Source organism: Rhipicephalus microplus, chromosome X (assembly GCF_043290135.1).
Source record: "Rhipicephalus microplus isolate Deutch F79 chromosome X, USDA_Rmic, whole genome shotgun sequence".
NCBI lineage: Eukaryota > Metazoa > Arthropoda > Arachnida > Ixodida > Ixodidae > Rhipicephalus > Rhipicephalus microplus.
The window spans coordinates 188,928,382-188,946,072 of record NC_134710.1 but is presented as its reverse complement, the minus strand read 5'-3'; the positions used below and the strand labels follow the sequence as shown (position 1 = coordinate 188,946,072).

Genomic DNA, 17,691 nt, shown 5'->3' with positions numbered 1-17,691 from the left:
GCCGCTCGACGATGAGCTGATCTCCGATCCACTAACGATTCTTTTTCACCGTTCTCGGGGCGCGTTGCACCGAAATATGAAACTAACAAGAAATACGAGGAATGAAAAGCAAACCAAATCTTAGCGACAAGGATCCTGCCGCTCGACGATGAGCCGATATCCGATCCACTAACGATTCTTCTTCACCGTTCTCGGTGCGCGTTGCACCGAAAAATGAAATAGAGCCCTGGCACTTGCGTTCTTCTTTGTCTTCTGGTTGGAATTTCGAGCGCTTCTAAAAGAGGATTGTAATGACGATAGCCTAAAAGCATTTCTCACACCCAGTCAGGGGATTAGCCAAAAAACGAGTGATTAGATAGAGTAGATCACATATTACTTTGAAATCTAATGATTTATAAAATGATTAGAAGATATAAATTTTTCTAATTGAGAGATTTTCAATCAAAACCACCCTCATTCGCTTTAGCATCTTTCTACAGCAAAACAGATATTTCGGTGACAACTACCTAATGAGCGGGCTCCCCAAAAAGAATATTTGAAATTATAAATTCAAATCTAATTCGAATAAAAGCCGTTTTAAGAATGTTTTTCCTTGGTGACTTGAAGCTACAACACAATAAAAAATAACGCTCGATTGTTTCACCCTTGTTGATAAATGAGCGAAGAGGGGATGGAGCCAGACCAGTTTTAAATGCATGCAATATTTTAGCCTTGGAACTCTACAGCGTAATTTCGTTAATGTAACTTCTCCTCTGCATGTTTACCAGAACTTCCTACGCCAAGAAAACAAAAGGTGTCGATATTGGTTTAAGTGAGTGATTAAAGGGGCCCTGCAAAACTTTTTGGGCATGGTCAGAAAACGATGCTGATCAGTAGTAGAGGCTCCCGACAACACGCGATCCGAATATTATATTACAGCACGTGGCCTGGAATTCCCAATAAGTTATTAAAGTCAGCTGAAAATTGTTTTCTGTTCTCTCGAAAAATCACGTTATATGCCCAAAAATTGCAAGTCAACGACACATCTATCAGCCATTAGATGATTTGAACTTGGCGCGCTTCTTGTTAGAGATCGTTGCTGGTGGCCGCTACTTTTCTACACGTGCGCGTGCGATCATCCTTAAAACACAGCGCATTTGAAGAAAAAAAAAGAAAAAAAGTGTTCAAGGTTACGAAGTGCGCGTGACGTTTTTCTCTGGTTCTGCCATCCCTCGCTGCTTAGCTTCCAGCACTTTTGTCGGGACGAGAAAACAGAGATTGCAAATGCAGCATGCGACAAAACTTTGTAACTCCTCTCTTACTGGACGGATTCTTAAAATAATATGCAGCGTTGCATTTGTGAAGCAATAAGCTCTTCCAGGTGAATTCCTTCCTTGGTTTTGTGCAAAAGTGTATCAGGATCCCTTTAATGTTTTACCAGAGCCTTGAATTATGGCCCACCATAAAAATCGGTCACGTATGCTGTTGTGAGAATAATTGAAAGTACCAGAACATTGAGAGCGGCATTCTCCAGAGTGTCCACCATTTCATTCATTTTTATTCCCTTGTGTCTCGCAAGCCATATCATCCTGATTAAAGTGATATTAGTTACGACCAAAAATGAAATGTGCGTGATAAATACGAGTCAATATTAGAGGCGAGTGCGGAGAAAAGAGAGACTAATCGATAACTATAGCCATGCTTGATATTGGCGGGCTGAGCTTTATTAATGCCTTAATCATCGCCATAAATAATGCCGGAAGTACTGACGAAAAATCGGAAAGTCTTAGTGAGAAGGATCAGTGTAACGTCGAAGACAAAATGCCAATGCAAGATTTTTCTCCAGATGGTGAGACATCTGGAGCTTTGATATTGATAATATAAAAATCTTCTAGGTGCTGTTGGAGAAGGTCATTTGTAAAAGTGAAAACAATATTTTGCCATATTTAAATATATATCGCGAAAAATGATTGCGAGATTCTTCGTTCCATTGTTAACGGTAGGAATTTTTGCATTGTTAACGGTAGGGACTCAGTTTAGCATCGCAGACACCGCCAAGTGATTGTAGGTATCCCACCTGCGAAGTCTGAAACCGAGGCAAATCAGATAAAAAATACCGCTGGTTGTTGAATAAAAATAATATTTAGTCAGAGCGTACAACAGCCGCAATTCTTCGTGGCGATTTCGTTCGCCGTCACCAGTGTACGTTGCAGTCATCGCACAAAAAAAAAACGAATAAGGTGACTCCCGGGACGCTGACTTCCAGTCTTTGTGTTATTCTGAAATTCAAATTGTAATGAAGAAGTAGTGGGTCATGCAAAGCTTGGAAATCACACCGCCAGTGCTAAGCACGAGACGCTCGCCCTAGACGTTGTCGCTGCTTTCGTTGGCTAGGCCTACGTCCTACCTGGTACCAAATAACAGTTCTGGTGGTCTCAGTTCTTTATTATATTTGGTGGAGGTGCTGGGCCTTCTTGAAATCCTGAAGTTGCGAAGCGGGACTCGACCTGCCGCCATGAACACTGAATCTGCCGCAAGCCCTCCACCTATGGCTCCCCAGGCCATCGTGTGCTCCGGTGCGGTCTGTCAGTGGGACCTTCCCATATTCAGCGGCACTGACGATCACGACGTCGACGACTGGCTGGTTACGTCTGAACACGTGAGTGTCTTGAACAAACGGGACGAAGCCATGAGATTGGCCACCGTCGGCATTTACCTCAGTGGCATTGCTCACTTGTGGCTTTGATACCATGAAACTGACGTTCCAAGCTGGACAGCATTCAAGACAAAGTTCAGCGAAGTCTTCGGTCGTCCTCCTGTCCGCAAACTTTGTGTGGAGCAGCGCCTTCAGTCAAGATCTCAACTGCCCAGTGAGAATTTCACCAGTTACATACAGGACGTCATTGACTTGTGCAAACATGTCGATGCGAACATTGCAGAGGTGGACCGCATCAAGCATAATTTTAAGGGTATCGACGAAGACGCATTCCAGATGCTCATTTGAAAAAGCCCGGCTACTGTCGCCCAAATCACCGAGCTCTGCCAAAACTATGATGAGCTCCACCGGCAACGTCTCGTCACCCGCCGTGCTGTCCCACATCAGGAATCGATGTGCGGCTTAACTCCCTCGCAAGATCCCATCCTCCTCTCGCAGATCAAAGATTTTGTGCGCGAAGAAGTTGCCCAGCAACTGTCGCTCGTCTCCGGCCCACCGAAGCATAGTGCGCCACTTAGCCCTACACTACAGACTATTATACAACACCAAGTGTTTGAGGTCCTTCCTACGCAGCTGGTGCCACCAGTCAATGCACCATTGACGTACGCCGAAGCAGCAGCACGACGACGACAACAGACGTTTCGAGCGCCGCCTGCACTGCCTGCTCCTGTTTATGCCGCCCAGCCTTCACGACCTCCAGTCCACTCAGTCCCTAATCCATGGTGCACTGCCGACAACCGACCAATCTGCTTTTCATGTGGTCTACCCGGGCATGTCGCACGTCTGTGCCGGCGCCGCCCGCTCCACTCACGTGAAAACCCACGTCCACATGTGTATGATCACACGTACACTCCCTACACACCAGACCCCGAATTGCACCCTCCTCGACCAAGCCCCCGACCAGCTTCTAATCGCCGATCTCCTCCACGTCGTCGTTCATCCTCCCCCATGCTCCGACGTCCCCCTAAAATCTACGCGGAAAACTAAATGACGTAGTTCCCAAGGCAAGAACTGCGTCCTCGTCGCAAAGCAGCAGCCTTCTTCGATCGCCGCCGAATGTACTTAATGCTGTTCTTGAAGGTGTACCTATACCTGCCCTTATTGATACTGGTGCCGCCATTTCCGTCATCCCCGAAAACATTTGCCGTTCCATTCAAAAAGTGACAACGCCTTAATTGGGTTCCTGTCTTCATACTGCCGCTGCACAGCGTGTGCATCCTGTGGCCGCGTGTACCACCAGACTTGTAATTCAAGGAACGCCCTACACAGTGCAAATCGTAGTACTCCCGCACTGTTTTCACGACATTATTTTAGGTTGGGATTTTCTCTCCCATCACCCAGCCGTCATTGGTTGCGACCGTGCCGAAGTCGTCTTTTGTCCCCTAGGTGATGCTCTACCTGCGTACGGTCGCCCTTCCTACGCGAAGTTGGTCATTAGTGACGACACACAGATCCCTCCACGCGCTACTGCCTTCGCACCTGTGTTGTGTTCCGCCGTCGTCGACGCTACCGCATTCTTCACACCTTCCGCTGATTTCGTTAATCGCCACCTCCCATAGCTCCCAACCACTCTCGTTACTCTTCAAGGTGGTGCGATTGATGTGGAGAATCCATTCCTATTCACGATTACGCTGCTTCGGCGCGAATGTATAGGCTGAATAGGAACATTCGAAATCATCGCTACACTTGACGTTCCTAATGAATCATCGAAAGTCAGCGCCTTATCCTGTAGTTCCGTGAATGGCCATTCCACTGCCGACTTTCTCAACCGTGTCATTGACGAAGGCCTAAATCCAGAACAGGGGTGTGAGCTTTTGAGCCTCTTTGAAAAGTTTCGGCCATCTTTTGACAGTCACAGTGCTACTTTAGGTCGAACATCTGCTATGTGCCATCAGATCGACACAGGTAATCACCCACCATTACGGCAGTGACTGTACCGTGTCTCGCCGACTGAACGCCGTGTCATCGATGAACAAGTAGGTGACATGCTAAAGCGCGGCGTCGTTCAACTATCAAACACTCCTTAGGCGTCGCCGGTTGTTGTAGTTGAAAATAAGGATGGCACAATACACTTTTGCGTAGATTATCGTCGTGTAAAAAAAATAACTCGAAAGGGTGTTTATCGTTTGCCTCGAATCGATGACGCCCTCGACTCTTTACAAGGCGCAGAGTTCTTTTCCTCCCTTAATCTACGCTCTGGGTATTGGCAAGTGCCCAATGAATCCAGATGATAGGCCAAAAACTGTCTTTGTAACACCAGACGGCTTATACGAATTTAACGTGATGCCATTTGACCTATGCATTGCGCTGGCAACAATTCAGCACATGATGGACACTATCCTACGAGGCCTTAAATGGAACACGTGTTTGTGCGACTTAGATGATGCGGTGGTATTCTCGCCCGACTTTCCCACACACCTTCGTTGCTTCGAACAAGTTCTACGCTGTCTCACTGTAGCAGGGCTTCAACTAAACTTGAAGAAGTGTCACTTTGGAGCAGGCAAGCTGACAATTCTCGGACACGTCTTGTCGAAGGATGGCGTTCTCCCTGACCCCGCTAATATACGGGCTGTTCGCGAGTTCCCGAGGCCCGCGTCTCTCTAGGAACTGGATAGCTGCATTGGGCTTAGCTCATACTTTCCCACTTCGTCCAGGATTTCGCCTCGATCATGGTACCTCTGACAGACCTACTTCAGCGAGACCGCAATCTATCTGCGTGGTCTCCAGCCTGCGACAGTGCCTTTGCGAAATTCCGTGAACTGCTTAAAACACCACCCAAACTGCGCCATTTCGATTCAAGCGCTCCCACAGAAGTCCATACGGACGCCAGTGGTGTCGGTCTTGGCACTGTACTCACCCAACGAAAACCTGGTTACCAAGAATATGTTGTTGCATACGCGAGCCGCACTCTTACAAGAACAGAAGCAAATTATTCAGTAACTGAGAAATAATGCCAAGCGATCATCTGGGCCATTACAAAATGTCGGCCTTATCTGTACGGCCACCCTGTCGATGTTGTTACCAACCACCACGCGCTCTGCTGGTTATCCTCCGCCAAGGATCCCTCCGGACGCTTGGCACGATGGGCTTTACGGCTCGAAGAGTACGACATCAGTGTGATTTATCGCTCAGACCAGAAGCATGTCGATGCCGATGCTCTTTCACGTTCACCTTGATTCTATTGATATTGCGAGTGTCTCCATCCAAGACAACTTATTTCCACTATGAGCACGCATCGACATGGCTGTGGAGCAGCGCAAAGATTCGTGGATTGCATCTTTGATGGATTACCTATCTGAAACACTCAACCACCCGCCATCTCGAGCGCTACACCGACAAGCCTCTCACTTCGCCATCCGTGATGGAATACTTTATCGTGGCGACTACTAACTACCCTGACGATCGCAAATGGCTACTCGTCATACCCAGGCATCACCGTGCCAGCGTATGTGCTGCCTTCCATGCCGATCCGCAGTGTGCACAGGCCGGTTTGTTTTAAACCTACGCCATGCAACGTTTCCGATTTTATTGGCGCGGCATATACACATTCGTTCAAAAGTACATTCGATTTTGCACACAGTGCCAACACCGCAAGCACGATCCTAGCCATCCTACTGCACCAATACAGCCGTTACCGTGCCCAGTGTGACCATTCGACCAGGTTGGAATAGACCTTTATGGTCCTATATACATCGGCGGGGAATCGATAGATTATTGTAGCGATCGACCATCTCACGACATATGCAGAAACGGCCGCTCTACCAGCCGCAACGGCACGTGACGTTGCGTCTTTCGTGCTGCAACGTCTTATTTTGCGTCACAGCGCTCCACGTGAACTTTTGAGATCGAGTACGTACATATTCAAGGCGCAGCCACGTGATTGCAAGCATCGTCTGAAGGCTCGCGAGACGGGAGCCCTCACGATTACTTTTACTCCGTCCTGACTTGACCTCCACGACGATGGCCCGATATTTGCCAGGCAAAGCAGTCCATGGAGGCCGACTATGCATATCTTGACGGTGCAGCCACGTGATTGCAGGCATCCTCTGGCGGCTCGCGAGACAGGAGCCCTCACGATTACTTCGGCTCCGTCCTGACTTGCCCTTCATGATGATGGCCTGGGGTTCGCAAAGCAAGGCAGTCCATTGAGGTCGAGTACGTACATCTTCAAGGCGCAGTCACGTGATTGCAGTCATCGTCTGGAGGCTCGCGAGACGGGAACCCTCACGATTACTTTTACGCCGTCCTGACTCGCCCTTCACGACGACGGCCCAATATTCGCCAGGCAAAGCAGTCCATGGAGGCTGACTATGCACTTCTTGAAGGCGCAGCCACGTGATTGCAGGCATCGTCTGGAGGCTCGCGAGATGGGAGTCCTCACGATTAAGCCGCGTTCACACTGAGCATTCCGGCCGCCGAAAGTGCTCCGAATCCGGTTCGGCGGCGGCGAGGTCCGCCGAAAGGGCCCTCTCCGCGCCGATTTTTGCGGCGTCTGCCGCCGAATCGGCTCGCCGCGAACCAATAGGGGGCGCTAGCCGAGGAACTCGAAAAAATGGCGGCCGAGAGCAACTCGCTTGTCTTGTCGCAGTCGAGTAGCGTGCGCGTAGCTGAAATGCTCATCGAATTGGTTCGCAACCACCCCGTCCTGTACGATAAACGTCACCCGAAACACAAGGACAGCCTGCTTAAGGACGACTTATGGGGGGAAATCGGAAGCGAGCTCGGAATGAATGGTAAGTACGAGTTTATGTGCCTATATTGCTTTGCTCCTTATCGCGAACACCTTGTGCTGTGGAAGTACTCATGCTTCTCGTCCGCGTTGCAACGAACGTGGAAACGCACGCGTACTGGCCGTTTGATCGTGCTCTTCAGTGCGCTGTTTGATGTCAACAACGGAAATGCTAGACAGACATCGTGCTCATTGAACTATGGGCTCAGCGATGCAGGTACGCTGCAGGGGAGACAGCGCGGGCATTGTGCACATCTGTTCACCATCCTGCTTGCCCTGCGTTGTATTCACGAATGCCGCATTTGAATTTGATTTGACACCGAAAGGCAGCACGTTTGTGCTGGCTTGACGCATTGTAAAGGTGCATCATTTGAAGCACGTTTGTGCTGAATTGAACATGGTAGCAACCTAATTTAAGGTCTAGAAACGTTTCCCAATACGCTGCTTAGCTGGTTGAATAGGGCGAGTGTGGCTATACTTACCAAAAAGAAGTAATGAAAGCATAGGTGTTTTTCTAAAGCAGGTGCACTCTGCAGCAGGTCCTCCCCTCCAGAAATAAAAATTTATCACTACGCGCAGGGTTAAAAACAGCGCGCATTTTAACGAGCGAGTCATACAGCTATGCATACTTAGATTGTCTTGTGCATTACGTGCTGCTCTTTCGTCCCGTAAATATATGCAAGCAACTTACTGTTTTGTGAACCTAGCGACATTCACCTTGTGTCGGTGTAAAATTTTCAAGGATGTGAAAAGCATGCCTAATACGTAAACTGAATTCTTCACAGGAATGCAAGCACATGAAAAATTCAAGAACTTGAAAGACACCTTTACGAAACACAAGAACAAAATTAAGGGCTCCATGAAAAGTGGTGCAGGGGCTGCAGATGTTCCCACCGTCAAATGAGTGCATTTCGAAGCAATGATGTCCTTGATGGGTCCCATACTCAAAGAACCAATGTAAGCCAAATTTTGTGATACTTTTTATTTTTTATAAATCAATCAATGCAATGAAAGTGTACACAACTTCAAAAAAAAAACAACACAAAGACATACTTTTCTCCTGTATGCAGAACTGCCGGCCACAATTGCACATGCTAAAAAGAAAATCACAGTTTGTTTACTTGCACAACAAATCAAGAATTCATTATTGCCCCTACAACAAAATACGTCAGCTGAGAACAAATATTGCAGCCACGATGAGCTGATAGAATGGTAGATAACTACTGCATAAAATTCTGAGCTTAGTAGTTATGCTGTTGAGCAATTTTCAGAGTGACACATCAGTGAACATGTACACACGAAATGCAAAGCACAAAGTAAACGTTTCATAGTTACTGATGCACTGGCCTCACTGCTTGTTGATGTCAAATAAGCTTAACAAATAAATCAGCATACTTTTATTTACAAAATCATAAAGACTACAATGAGGAAGCAATTACACCAGATGACATTAACATATTTGATTAGTAAATGTTTATAAGAAGAACACAGCGTACTGCATAACTTGCTCATTGAAATTTTTTAAGGCCTGATTGCTGTAGCATAACTAAAAAAATGTTAATGTTTTCCAGCATTTCTACAAACGTAGGGTTCATCAATCCCGATCGGTGAGTTGTAAGACAAATACCAAATTAACTTTGCCAGCAGGAAAATGCATAAGGGTGCTAAGAAGATGATGAAAACAATTGCTATCACCTAAAAAGCCATTTTCTGCATGCATACCAAAGACGCTAACAATCAAATGAACGCGTGAAGGAATGGATGTCGCAAAAGTGAACGTTGTGAGGTGCACTTTTTTATGAGTCAAGCAAATAAGGCTTGCAGTGCAAAAGCATGTTACCTGATAAAGTTAACACCACTTGTGCATTCAGAAAATAAAGTTTAAGCAGTATCTCATCTCGTAATATTGCCGCGACAGGTTGGCCACGTTCAAGTAGCCGCCGCAATCATCATGGCAAGAGCACCAGCAAGACCCGGCTGGCATGCGTCACGCGTTCGTGCGCTCCAACAACGAGGAAGAGGAAGTTAGTTGACTCTGTGCCTCTCGGCTACTTGGACTCGGTGACCATAGTCATTAGACTTGTGGGCACAAGTTCGCCCTAATAAAGTTGCTTGTTTTTTTGGCCTGTCTGCCTCAGCATCGCTACATTTCTGGTGGAGTTGCTGGGTATGAATCGAAGCCCCGCGAGCTCAAGACAGCGTAGCCCCGACGACCAGCGTATCAACCCCGTGGAAGTGACTCCTGTACACCAGAGGGCAAGTCGCCGTCTTCGAGGTGACTCACCTGAGTTCGGTCCTCTTCACTCCACACCAAGGGGAATTCAAACTATGGATGCCACCACTATGACTACCCAGGTAACACCGGCACAAGTGTTCATAAGCCAACCGCACCAGCCGCCAGTATTCCACGGCGACTCGTACGAGGATGTTGAAGATTGGCTGGACCTGTTCGAGAGAGTGGCGCGCTTGAATGGTTGGGACGAAAGAGAGAAGCTCCGTCGCGTATACTTCGCCCTGGACGACTTCGCAAAGACATGGTTTGAGAACCATGAAACCTCGTTGTCTACCTGGGAGGTATTTCGACGACAAGCAGTGGCTACGTTCGCGAACGTAGACCGAAAGGAAAAAGCGGAAGCTGCTCTTCAATCCAGGAACCAGCTCACAAACGAGAGTGCTGCCATGTACATCGAGGACATGGTCCGTCTGTTCAAGCGTGCGGATCACAACATGGCTGAAGATAAGAAGATGCGCCATCTAATGCGCGGAGTGAAGCAAGAGCTGTTCGCCGTTCTCGTCCGCAACCCTCCAAGCACTGTTGCTGAGTTTTATTCGGAAGCGACGACCATCGAAAAAACACTAAAACAGCGCGCTCGGCAGTACAACCGGAATGTTAACTGCGCATCTGCACAGCTATTCTCTGGAGGCGTGCGAAACGACGTTGAAGCCCTGCGAGAGCTCATTAGATCAGTTATTCGGGAAGAACTGAGCAGACTGCAAATGCCCCAGACTTCAACTGCACTATCTGTTACAGACGTTGTTCGTGACGAACTGCGGCAGGTCATACGAGAACCAGAGCGTGAGCTGCAGCCAGTTCGACCTATCCGAACGTACTCTGAAGTTCTCCGACAACCAACGGTACACAGCAATGCAGCAGTTGCGATGGCGACGACTCCTCTCCCATCTACAGCACGCAGCGTACCTCGTCCACGGGAACCAACGGCTACCTATCTGCCCCCAGGAGCACGTAGCACGCATCGCTATGCGGAGCCTAGGCCCAGAAAAAGTGACGTCTGGTGTGATCAAGAGCGCAGGCCTCTTTGTTTCCATTGTGGCGAAGCGGGTCATTTGTACAGATTCTGCCCTTACCGACAGGCTGGATTCAGAGGCTTCCCGTCGTATGCACCGTGCCCCCGAAACGGCGAACGACCAGCGGAAATTGAGGAGTACTTGTCTACGCGCCAGAACTCGCCACCTCTACGCCAACGTCGGTCACGGTCACCATCGCCTATGCGCTACCGGTCATCCAGCCCACGTGCACCTTCAAGGCAGCCTGGTCATCGCTCTCCAAGTCCACTCCCGGAAAACTGAAGCAAGCGACCTGTGGAGGTGAGGCCGCTGATAACATCAATTACGAAGATCCTCCAATATGGCTTGAGGGCGACGACGGTGTATTTCCGGTAAACGGGTGCAACCACGAAAGCGTTACTTCAGATTTGCGGTTGAGAATAGAAGGATGGGAGCTGAATGCCTTAGTCGACACCGGTGCTGATTATTCAGTGATAAGTCACAAGATGGTGAAGAAGCTAAACAAAGTTGTGACACAGTGGAGTGGATCGCAGATACGCACGGCAGGTGGTCACATTATTACGCCCCTTGGCAGATGCACCGCAAGACTTGAAATACGGGGCTTTATTTACGTTGCCGATTTCATTGTACTACCAGAATGTTCAAGAGACCTCATTATAGGAATGAATTTTTTGCGAGCTAATGGCGCCGTAATTAACCTGCGTAGGTCCAGCGTGTCGTTTTCGACTGAACGAGCTATACCTGTAGAGGAATCTGAGGGACGCCTAACTGCTCTACGCGTTGTTCATGATGACGTAACTGTGCCACCACGCTGCAGCATAATGGTGCTCGTAGAGAATGACGCATCTTACAACCGTGAAGGCATAGCGGATACAAATGTAGGGCTGTTTTTGAAAAAAGGTGTCTGCGTAGCTCGGGGTCTTGTTCACTTGACGAATGGCCGTGCAGATGTCCTACTTACGAATTTCTCCAATGAACTTCAACACATCGCTCAAGGCACGGCTATTGCCTATTTACACGACTTCTGTATGGCGACAGAACTATGCAGCTTAACGACATCAACCACTCGACCAGTGGCCTGCAACATCGACACATCCGTGACCGTCAACCAGAGCCTTCCGGACAGTCAAAAGAAACAGATTTACGCCTTAGTAAAAGAATTCTCTGATTGCTTTTCAATTGCCTCGAAGGTCCAGCGCACGTCAATTACGAAACACAGAATTATAACGCAAGACGACACGAGGCCTATATGCCAGCATCCATATCGAGTGTCACAGAAAGAACGGGAAATCATTAAGAAGCAAGTGGAGGAAATGCTTTCGGATGATGTCATCCAGCCTTCAAATAGTCCATGGGCGTCCCCCGTAGTGCTCGTTAAGAAGAAAGACAACACGCTTAGATTCTGTGTCGACTACCGAAAACTCAACAGTGTAACTAAACGAGATGTATACCCCTTGCCACGTATTGACGATACACTAGATCGGCTACGATCCGCAAAGTTTTTCTCCTCCTTGGATCTGAAAAGCGGATATTGGCAAATAGAGGTAGACGAGCGGGACCGTGAAAAAACGGCATTCGTAACACCAGATGGCCTCTACGAATTCAAAGCGCTTCCATTCGGCCTCTGTTCCGCGCCAGCGACGTTCCAGCGAATGATGGACACTGTCCTCGCGGGATTGAAATGGCAGTCATGCCTGGTGTATTTATATGACGTGGTGGTATTCTCTGCAACGTTCGACAAACATCTAGAGCGACTTCGCACTGTATTACAAGCCATCCGGTCAGCAAACTTGACAATCAAACCCGAAAAATGCCACTTCTGCTTCGAAGAGCTGAGATTCCTTGGACATGTCATTAGTTCTGACGGTGTTCGTCCAGATCGAGAAAAGACAGCCGCTGTTCAGAGGTTCCCTACACCCAAAGACAAAAAGTCAGTGCGCCGATTTTTGGGTTTATGTGCCTACTATAGGCGATTTGTGGAAAACTTTTCAACGATTGCGGAACCTCTTACAAAACTTACGAAAGACGACGTGCCCTTCACATGGAAAAATGAACAACAGAAAGCTTTTGATGAATTAAGAAAACGGCTACAGGGTTCACCAATACTTGCCCATTTTGATGAGACAGCCGCAACTGAGGTCCACACCGATGCCAGCAATGTCGGCCTCGGCGCCATCCTGGTCCAGTGGCAAAATGGTCAAGAGAGAGTGTTAGCCTATGCCAGCCGCAAACTCTCAAAAGCTGAGGCAAACTACTCTGCTGCTGAAAAAGAATGCCTCGCAGTCATCTGGGCAATAAATAAGTTTCGACCCTACCTTTATGGTAGACCGTTCAGAGCTGTCAGTGACCACCATGCTCTATGCTGGCTAGCAAATCTCAAGGATCCGTCAGGTCGACTAGCCAGATGGAGCCTTAGGCTGCAGGAGTATGACATTACGGTCGTATACAAATCTGGAAGGAAACACAGTGATGCCGACTGCTTGTCACGCTCTCCCGTCGATCCAAGTGTACCTGAAGACGAAGACTTCCCGTTTCTAGGCGTTGTCGACGCATCCGAAATTGCTCAACAACAACGAGATGACCCGGATTTGCTGGCGCTTATACAACACCTGCAGGGTCTCGACGTTCAAGTACCTCGCATATTCTCCAGAGGGCTCTCCACGTTCTGCCTTCGAGGAAGTGTCCTTTACAGGAGGAACTTTGAACCTAATGGCGAAACGTTTTTACTAGTCGTGCCCACAGCCATGCGACAGGAAATTCTGCATGCATGCCACGATGAGCCAACGTCCGGCCACATGGGTGTGAGCCGAACATTCGCCAGGATTCGCCTGAAGTACTATTGGCCTAAGTTGCTCGCATCAGTGCAGCGTTACGTGAAAACGTGTCGTCAATGTCAACGGCGCAAAACTCCAGCCGTAAAGCCAGCCGGCCTTCTCCATCCAATAGACCCTCCGGATGCCCCATTCCAACAAGTCGGCATGGACTTCTTAGGGCCTTTCCCGACATCATGTGCAGGCAAGAAATAGATTGTCGTCGCTACAGACTATCTGACCCGTTATGCTGAGACTGACTCTCTGTACAGTGCGACAGCTGCCGAAGTCGCCAAGTTCTTTGTGAACAACATAGTGCTCAGACATGGTGCGCCCATCGTCGTTATTACGGATCGCGGCACAGCATTTACTGCAGACCTTATGCAATGTCTGATGCGCATGACAAATACCGATCACAGAAGAACAACGGCATATCACCCTCAGTCAAATGGCTTAACCGAACGCCTCAACAGAACTCTGACCGACATGCTATCAATGTATGTCGATGTTGAACATAAACAGTGGGATGAAATATTACCCTACGTAACATTCGCATATAATACAGCCGTTCAAGAAACAACCCACGTTGCCCCTTTCGAACTAGTATTCGGCCGAAGAGTGATCACCCCACTGGATGCCATGTTACCGCTACAGGACGAAAACAGCTATCCACCTGACTTAGATGACTTCTTGCAACGAGCCGAAGAAGCACGACAAATGGCAAGATACCGAATACGCCGTCAACAGCGCGTCGACTCTAGTCGGTACAACAAGCGACGCAGTGACACACTTTATCATCCCGGTGACAAAGTGTGGATATGGATTCCAGTGCGCCGCCGCGGACTCTCTGAAAAGCTTCTTTGTCGATACTTCGGCCCTTATGAAGTAGTCAACCGTATCAGCGACGTCACTTATGAAGTCAGATCCGCGGGACACGTGAGCTCAAGACGCCGCAATACCACGGAAGTGGTACACGTAGTCCGCATGAAGCCCTATCATGACAGATCGTCGGAAAACGAGTGACAGGGCGCATGTATCATTTTACTCTCTCAAGCATCGGGACGATGCGTCTGAGGGGGGGGATAATGCCGCGACAGGTTGGCCACGTTCAAGTAGCCGCCGCAATCATCATGGCAAGAGCACCAGCAAGACCCGGCTGGCATGCGTCACGCGTTCGTGCGCTCCAACAACGAGGAAGAGGAAGTTAGTTGACTCTGTGCCTCTCGGCTACTTGGACTCGGCGACCATAGTCATTAGACTTGTGGGCACAAGTTCGCCCTAATAAAGTTGCTTGTTTTTTTGGCCTGTCTGCCTCAGCATCGCTACAATATTATCGTGCTTTTGCGACATTCACCAACAATAATTATATCTCATTGATAAAATGTTACTTTCTCCACATCACAAATGTTTCACGCGAGTTCATCTTTCCGACGTTTCACATAGAGCATCAGGTGAGCGGAGTCCGGCGCCTGCAAGTAACAGCAGCAGTGGCAACGCAGATGAGGGCCAGGTCGACTACGACAAATATGTCACAGTCATCTTGGATGAGCCTCTAGAAGAACCTGCATCTTTGTCCGGTGCAACACCTGCAAACACCGAGACAGACAGGTCACAGCAATTTTTTTAACATAAAATATCCGAAGTGAAACGTTGCACGTTTAATTTTACTCTTTAGCTGTAATACAATATTCAAGTACCCAACACCAATCTACTTTGTAGGTCAGACAGTCCAGAGGGTGAAGAAAATACAAGGAAGCAGGCTGAGCGGTAATTTGTTCCAACAGAAGCATGACAGCTTTTTTTTTATCCGGCATTCGCACTTGCTATATGTTACGATCTTTCCATTTCCTGGCGTTATGTCACTCAGTTTTCTTGTTTTTCACTGACAGGCCACGCAAGGTTCCAAGAGTAGCGGCCAGTGGTGCATCGTAAGAACTAAAGCTTTGACAATGTAACGAACATGTGTCTAAAGTAGGCATTGCTTTTCTTCAGTTCATCAAAGACAATCTCCCACATTGACATCGCAAGCGAATGCCTTCAACAACTGCGTGCCGTCAAAACAGCACAGGAATCCAAGGAAGAGCACAACCTTCCTTATTTTTTCGGCATGACATTGGCGCAACAGCTGCGCTGGTTAAACTCCCACCAGCCAGTAGATGCTATAACAGCAATACAAGAAGTGATGCAAAAAAAAAAATCAGTGAAGCAAGGCTTGAACTCGAATTCGGCGATTAGCGTTAAAATGTTCTTTAAAATTGGACTTTTAAATTGGACTTTAAAGTGTTCTTTAAAATTGGACTTTAGCTAATTACTTGCTTTTTTACAACACTGATTTATTTTTTATGAAAGTACACAAAATAAACTTGGATTGGACTTGCGGGATTTAACGTCCCAAAACCACCATACGATTATGAGAGACGCCATAGAGGAGGGCTCCGGAAATTTCGACCACCTGGGGTTCTTTAACGTGCACCAAAAGCTGAGCACATGGGCCTACAACATTTCCGGCTCCATCGGAAATGCAGCCGCCGCAGCCGGGATTTGAACCCGCGACCTGCAGGTCAGCAGCCGAGTAACAAAATAAACTTAGTAAAGCAAGTGAAAAGATTTGTATTTCAGGAAAATATAAATTTCACTTTTCGAGTGGCATCTCCCCTAGTTGAAAAACAAGGAAGGAAGGAAAATAGGAGGAAAAGAACGGCAGGGAGGTTAACCAGCCTACAGGCAGCCGGTTTGTAACCCTGTGCATGAGAGGGTGATGGGGGAGATAAAAGATAGAGGAAAGAGGGAAGAGAGATAAACACAGCACATTCGGCAGCCCACGCACGCACACTCAGTCATTGTCTAGTCTTGTCATACACTTTTCATGCATATAGTTGAAAAACAATATGCATGAAAAGTGTATGTAGCAAGTGTTTTGTCGCAGCTTTGCAAGTTGAGTTGATTCTGTTGCGCAAGTTGCTTGATGTGTATTGTGAATTGTAAAGAGCAGACCTCAGGACATACAGCAGAACACCTCTAGCTTTCATCTTTGTTTGAAGTCAGTACTTTCTTGTTTTGTGCTGCAACATAATGCACACTTTTTAAAACATCGTGGCAGTTGTGTCTACGTTTACAGAACCGTTTTAGTGTTTCATCATAGACATCACAAGGAGGATCAGGTTGTTTCTCTGCATGACTGTCATGATAACAATAAATGGTGCACTCACCACTGTACAGTCTTGTGTCCATTATCTTGCTCTCTTGCCAAGGCACCTTGCCGTTGGTGATGAAGTGCTTTGCCAGGAGGTCCCGCATTTCGTAAGCAAACCTGGGAGAAAAATTTCTAGACAGTGAAATACACTGTACCACAGCACTGCAAATTACGCCGCTCATATGGATGAGCTTTTATTGTGGCTAATGCTAGTGCATGGCTTACAATTTAAGGCCCACCGTGAACCTTGCCACATGAAAATATCTTTACCTTGTGGCGTGGCAGCCAGTCTTCGGTAGAGATGGCAGAGCAGCACTGCTGGTGTCATCAGCCCTCCAGTTGCCTTCGGTGATGTTACCCTGCCAGTCAACCTGATCAGCTGTCCCTGGAGGGCAGTAGGCGCACCGAGATGTCTCCCACTCTTTCATCATGAAATTGTGAAGGACCACGCATGCGGAGATAATTCGCCGGATGTTATCGTCTTTGGCTTTGAAAGAACGCCGCAGGATACGCCATCTTTGAGCCATTATGCCAAATGCATTTTCGATCACCCGACGGGCTCGGCTTAGGCGGTAATTGAAAATCCTTTTGCTGTGTGCCTCCGCAAAGGCGATAGGTTCGCAGTTGGTTTTTTCTCCTTGAGATGCCTCTTCAGGTGTTGAAGTGAGGAACAGTTGAAGACCTGCATAAATGGTTATCCCCGCACCTACATGAAAAACACGTCATCCTGATAGAGCTTCACAGTAACGCAGCACAGAACACATAGGCACACGATCAATGAACACATTGTGCCATGTTTTTGTTTCATGTTCATGAAAGTTGATCAAAAACATACTTCCACAGAGAAAAGAAACTTACTTTCAAGGAGAAGCGCCAATATGTGGTGAAGTGCTTTAGTGCCTCTAACATAAACCAATCACTGCGTTTAGTTATGACATCATGTTTCGGCTGCTTGTCA

At 47.8% G+C, this 17,691-nt stretch overlaps 2 protein-coding genes and 1 long non-coding RNA gene across 3 annotated transcripts; 2 read left to right on the top strand and 1 right to left on the bottom strand.

Moving 5' to 3' along the window:
• Positions 1 to 7,284: 7,284 nt before the first annotated feature.
• Positions 7,285 to 8,392, top strand: LOC142775900 (transcription factor Adf-1-like). The gene is made up of 2 exons (XM_075878377.1): positions 7,285 to 7,428; positions 8,210 to 8,392. Exons 1-2 carry the CDS (start codon positions 7,308 to 7,310, stop codon positions 8,326 to 8,328), a joined length of 240 nt encoding a protein of 79 aa, XP_075734492.1. The 5' UTR covers positions 7,285 to 7,307; the 3' UTR covers positions 8,329 to 8,392.
• LOC142775899 (uncharacterized) lies at positions 8,392 to 17,260 on the bottom strand. The gene is made up of 3 exons (XM_075878376.1): positions 17,004 to 17,260; positions 16,750 to 16,850; positions 8,392 to 15,126 (listed from the first exon to the last, which is right to left on the bottom strand). Exons 1-3 carry the CDS (start codon positions 17,258 to 17,260, stop codon positions 15,056 to 15,058), a joined length of 429 nt encoding a protein of 142 aa, XP_075734491.1. The 3' UTR covers positions 8,392 to 15,055.
• Positions 15,018 to 16,754, top strand: LOC142775901 (uncharacterized). The gene is made up of 2 exons (XR_012887134.1): positions 15,018 to 15,148; positions 15,260 to 16,754. It is a non-coding gene; the product is annotated as an uncharacterized LOC142775901 (long non-coding RNA).
• Positions 17,261 to 17,691: the final 431 nt, after the last annotated feature.

Bases quoted from the DNA above. Each gene is read 5' to 3' on its own strand.
- LOC142775900 (XM_075878377.1), top strand. From the start codon at position 7,308: ATGCTCATCGAATTGGTTCGCAACCACCCCGTCCTGTACGATAAACGT. The intron at 7,429-8,209 runs GTAAGTACGAGT...AATTCTTCACAG, and splicing joins AAGCGAGCTCGGAATGAATG to GAATGCAAGCACATGAAAAA.
- LOC142775899 (XM_075878376.1), bottom strand. From the start codon at position 17,260: ATGGCTCAAAGATGGCGTATCCTGCGGCGTTCTTTCAAAGCCAAAGAC. The intron at 16,851-17,003 runs GTAAAGATATTT...TTTTTCTCCCAG, and splicing joins ACTGGCTGCCACGCCACAAG to GTTTGCTTACGAAATGCGGG. The intron at 15,127-16,749 runs GTGAGTGCACCA...CGGTGTTTGCAG, and splicing joins GGACACAAGACTGTACAGTG to GTGTTGCACCGGACAAAGAT.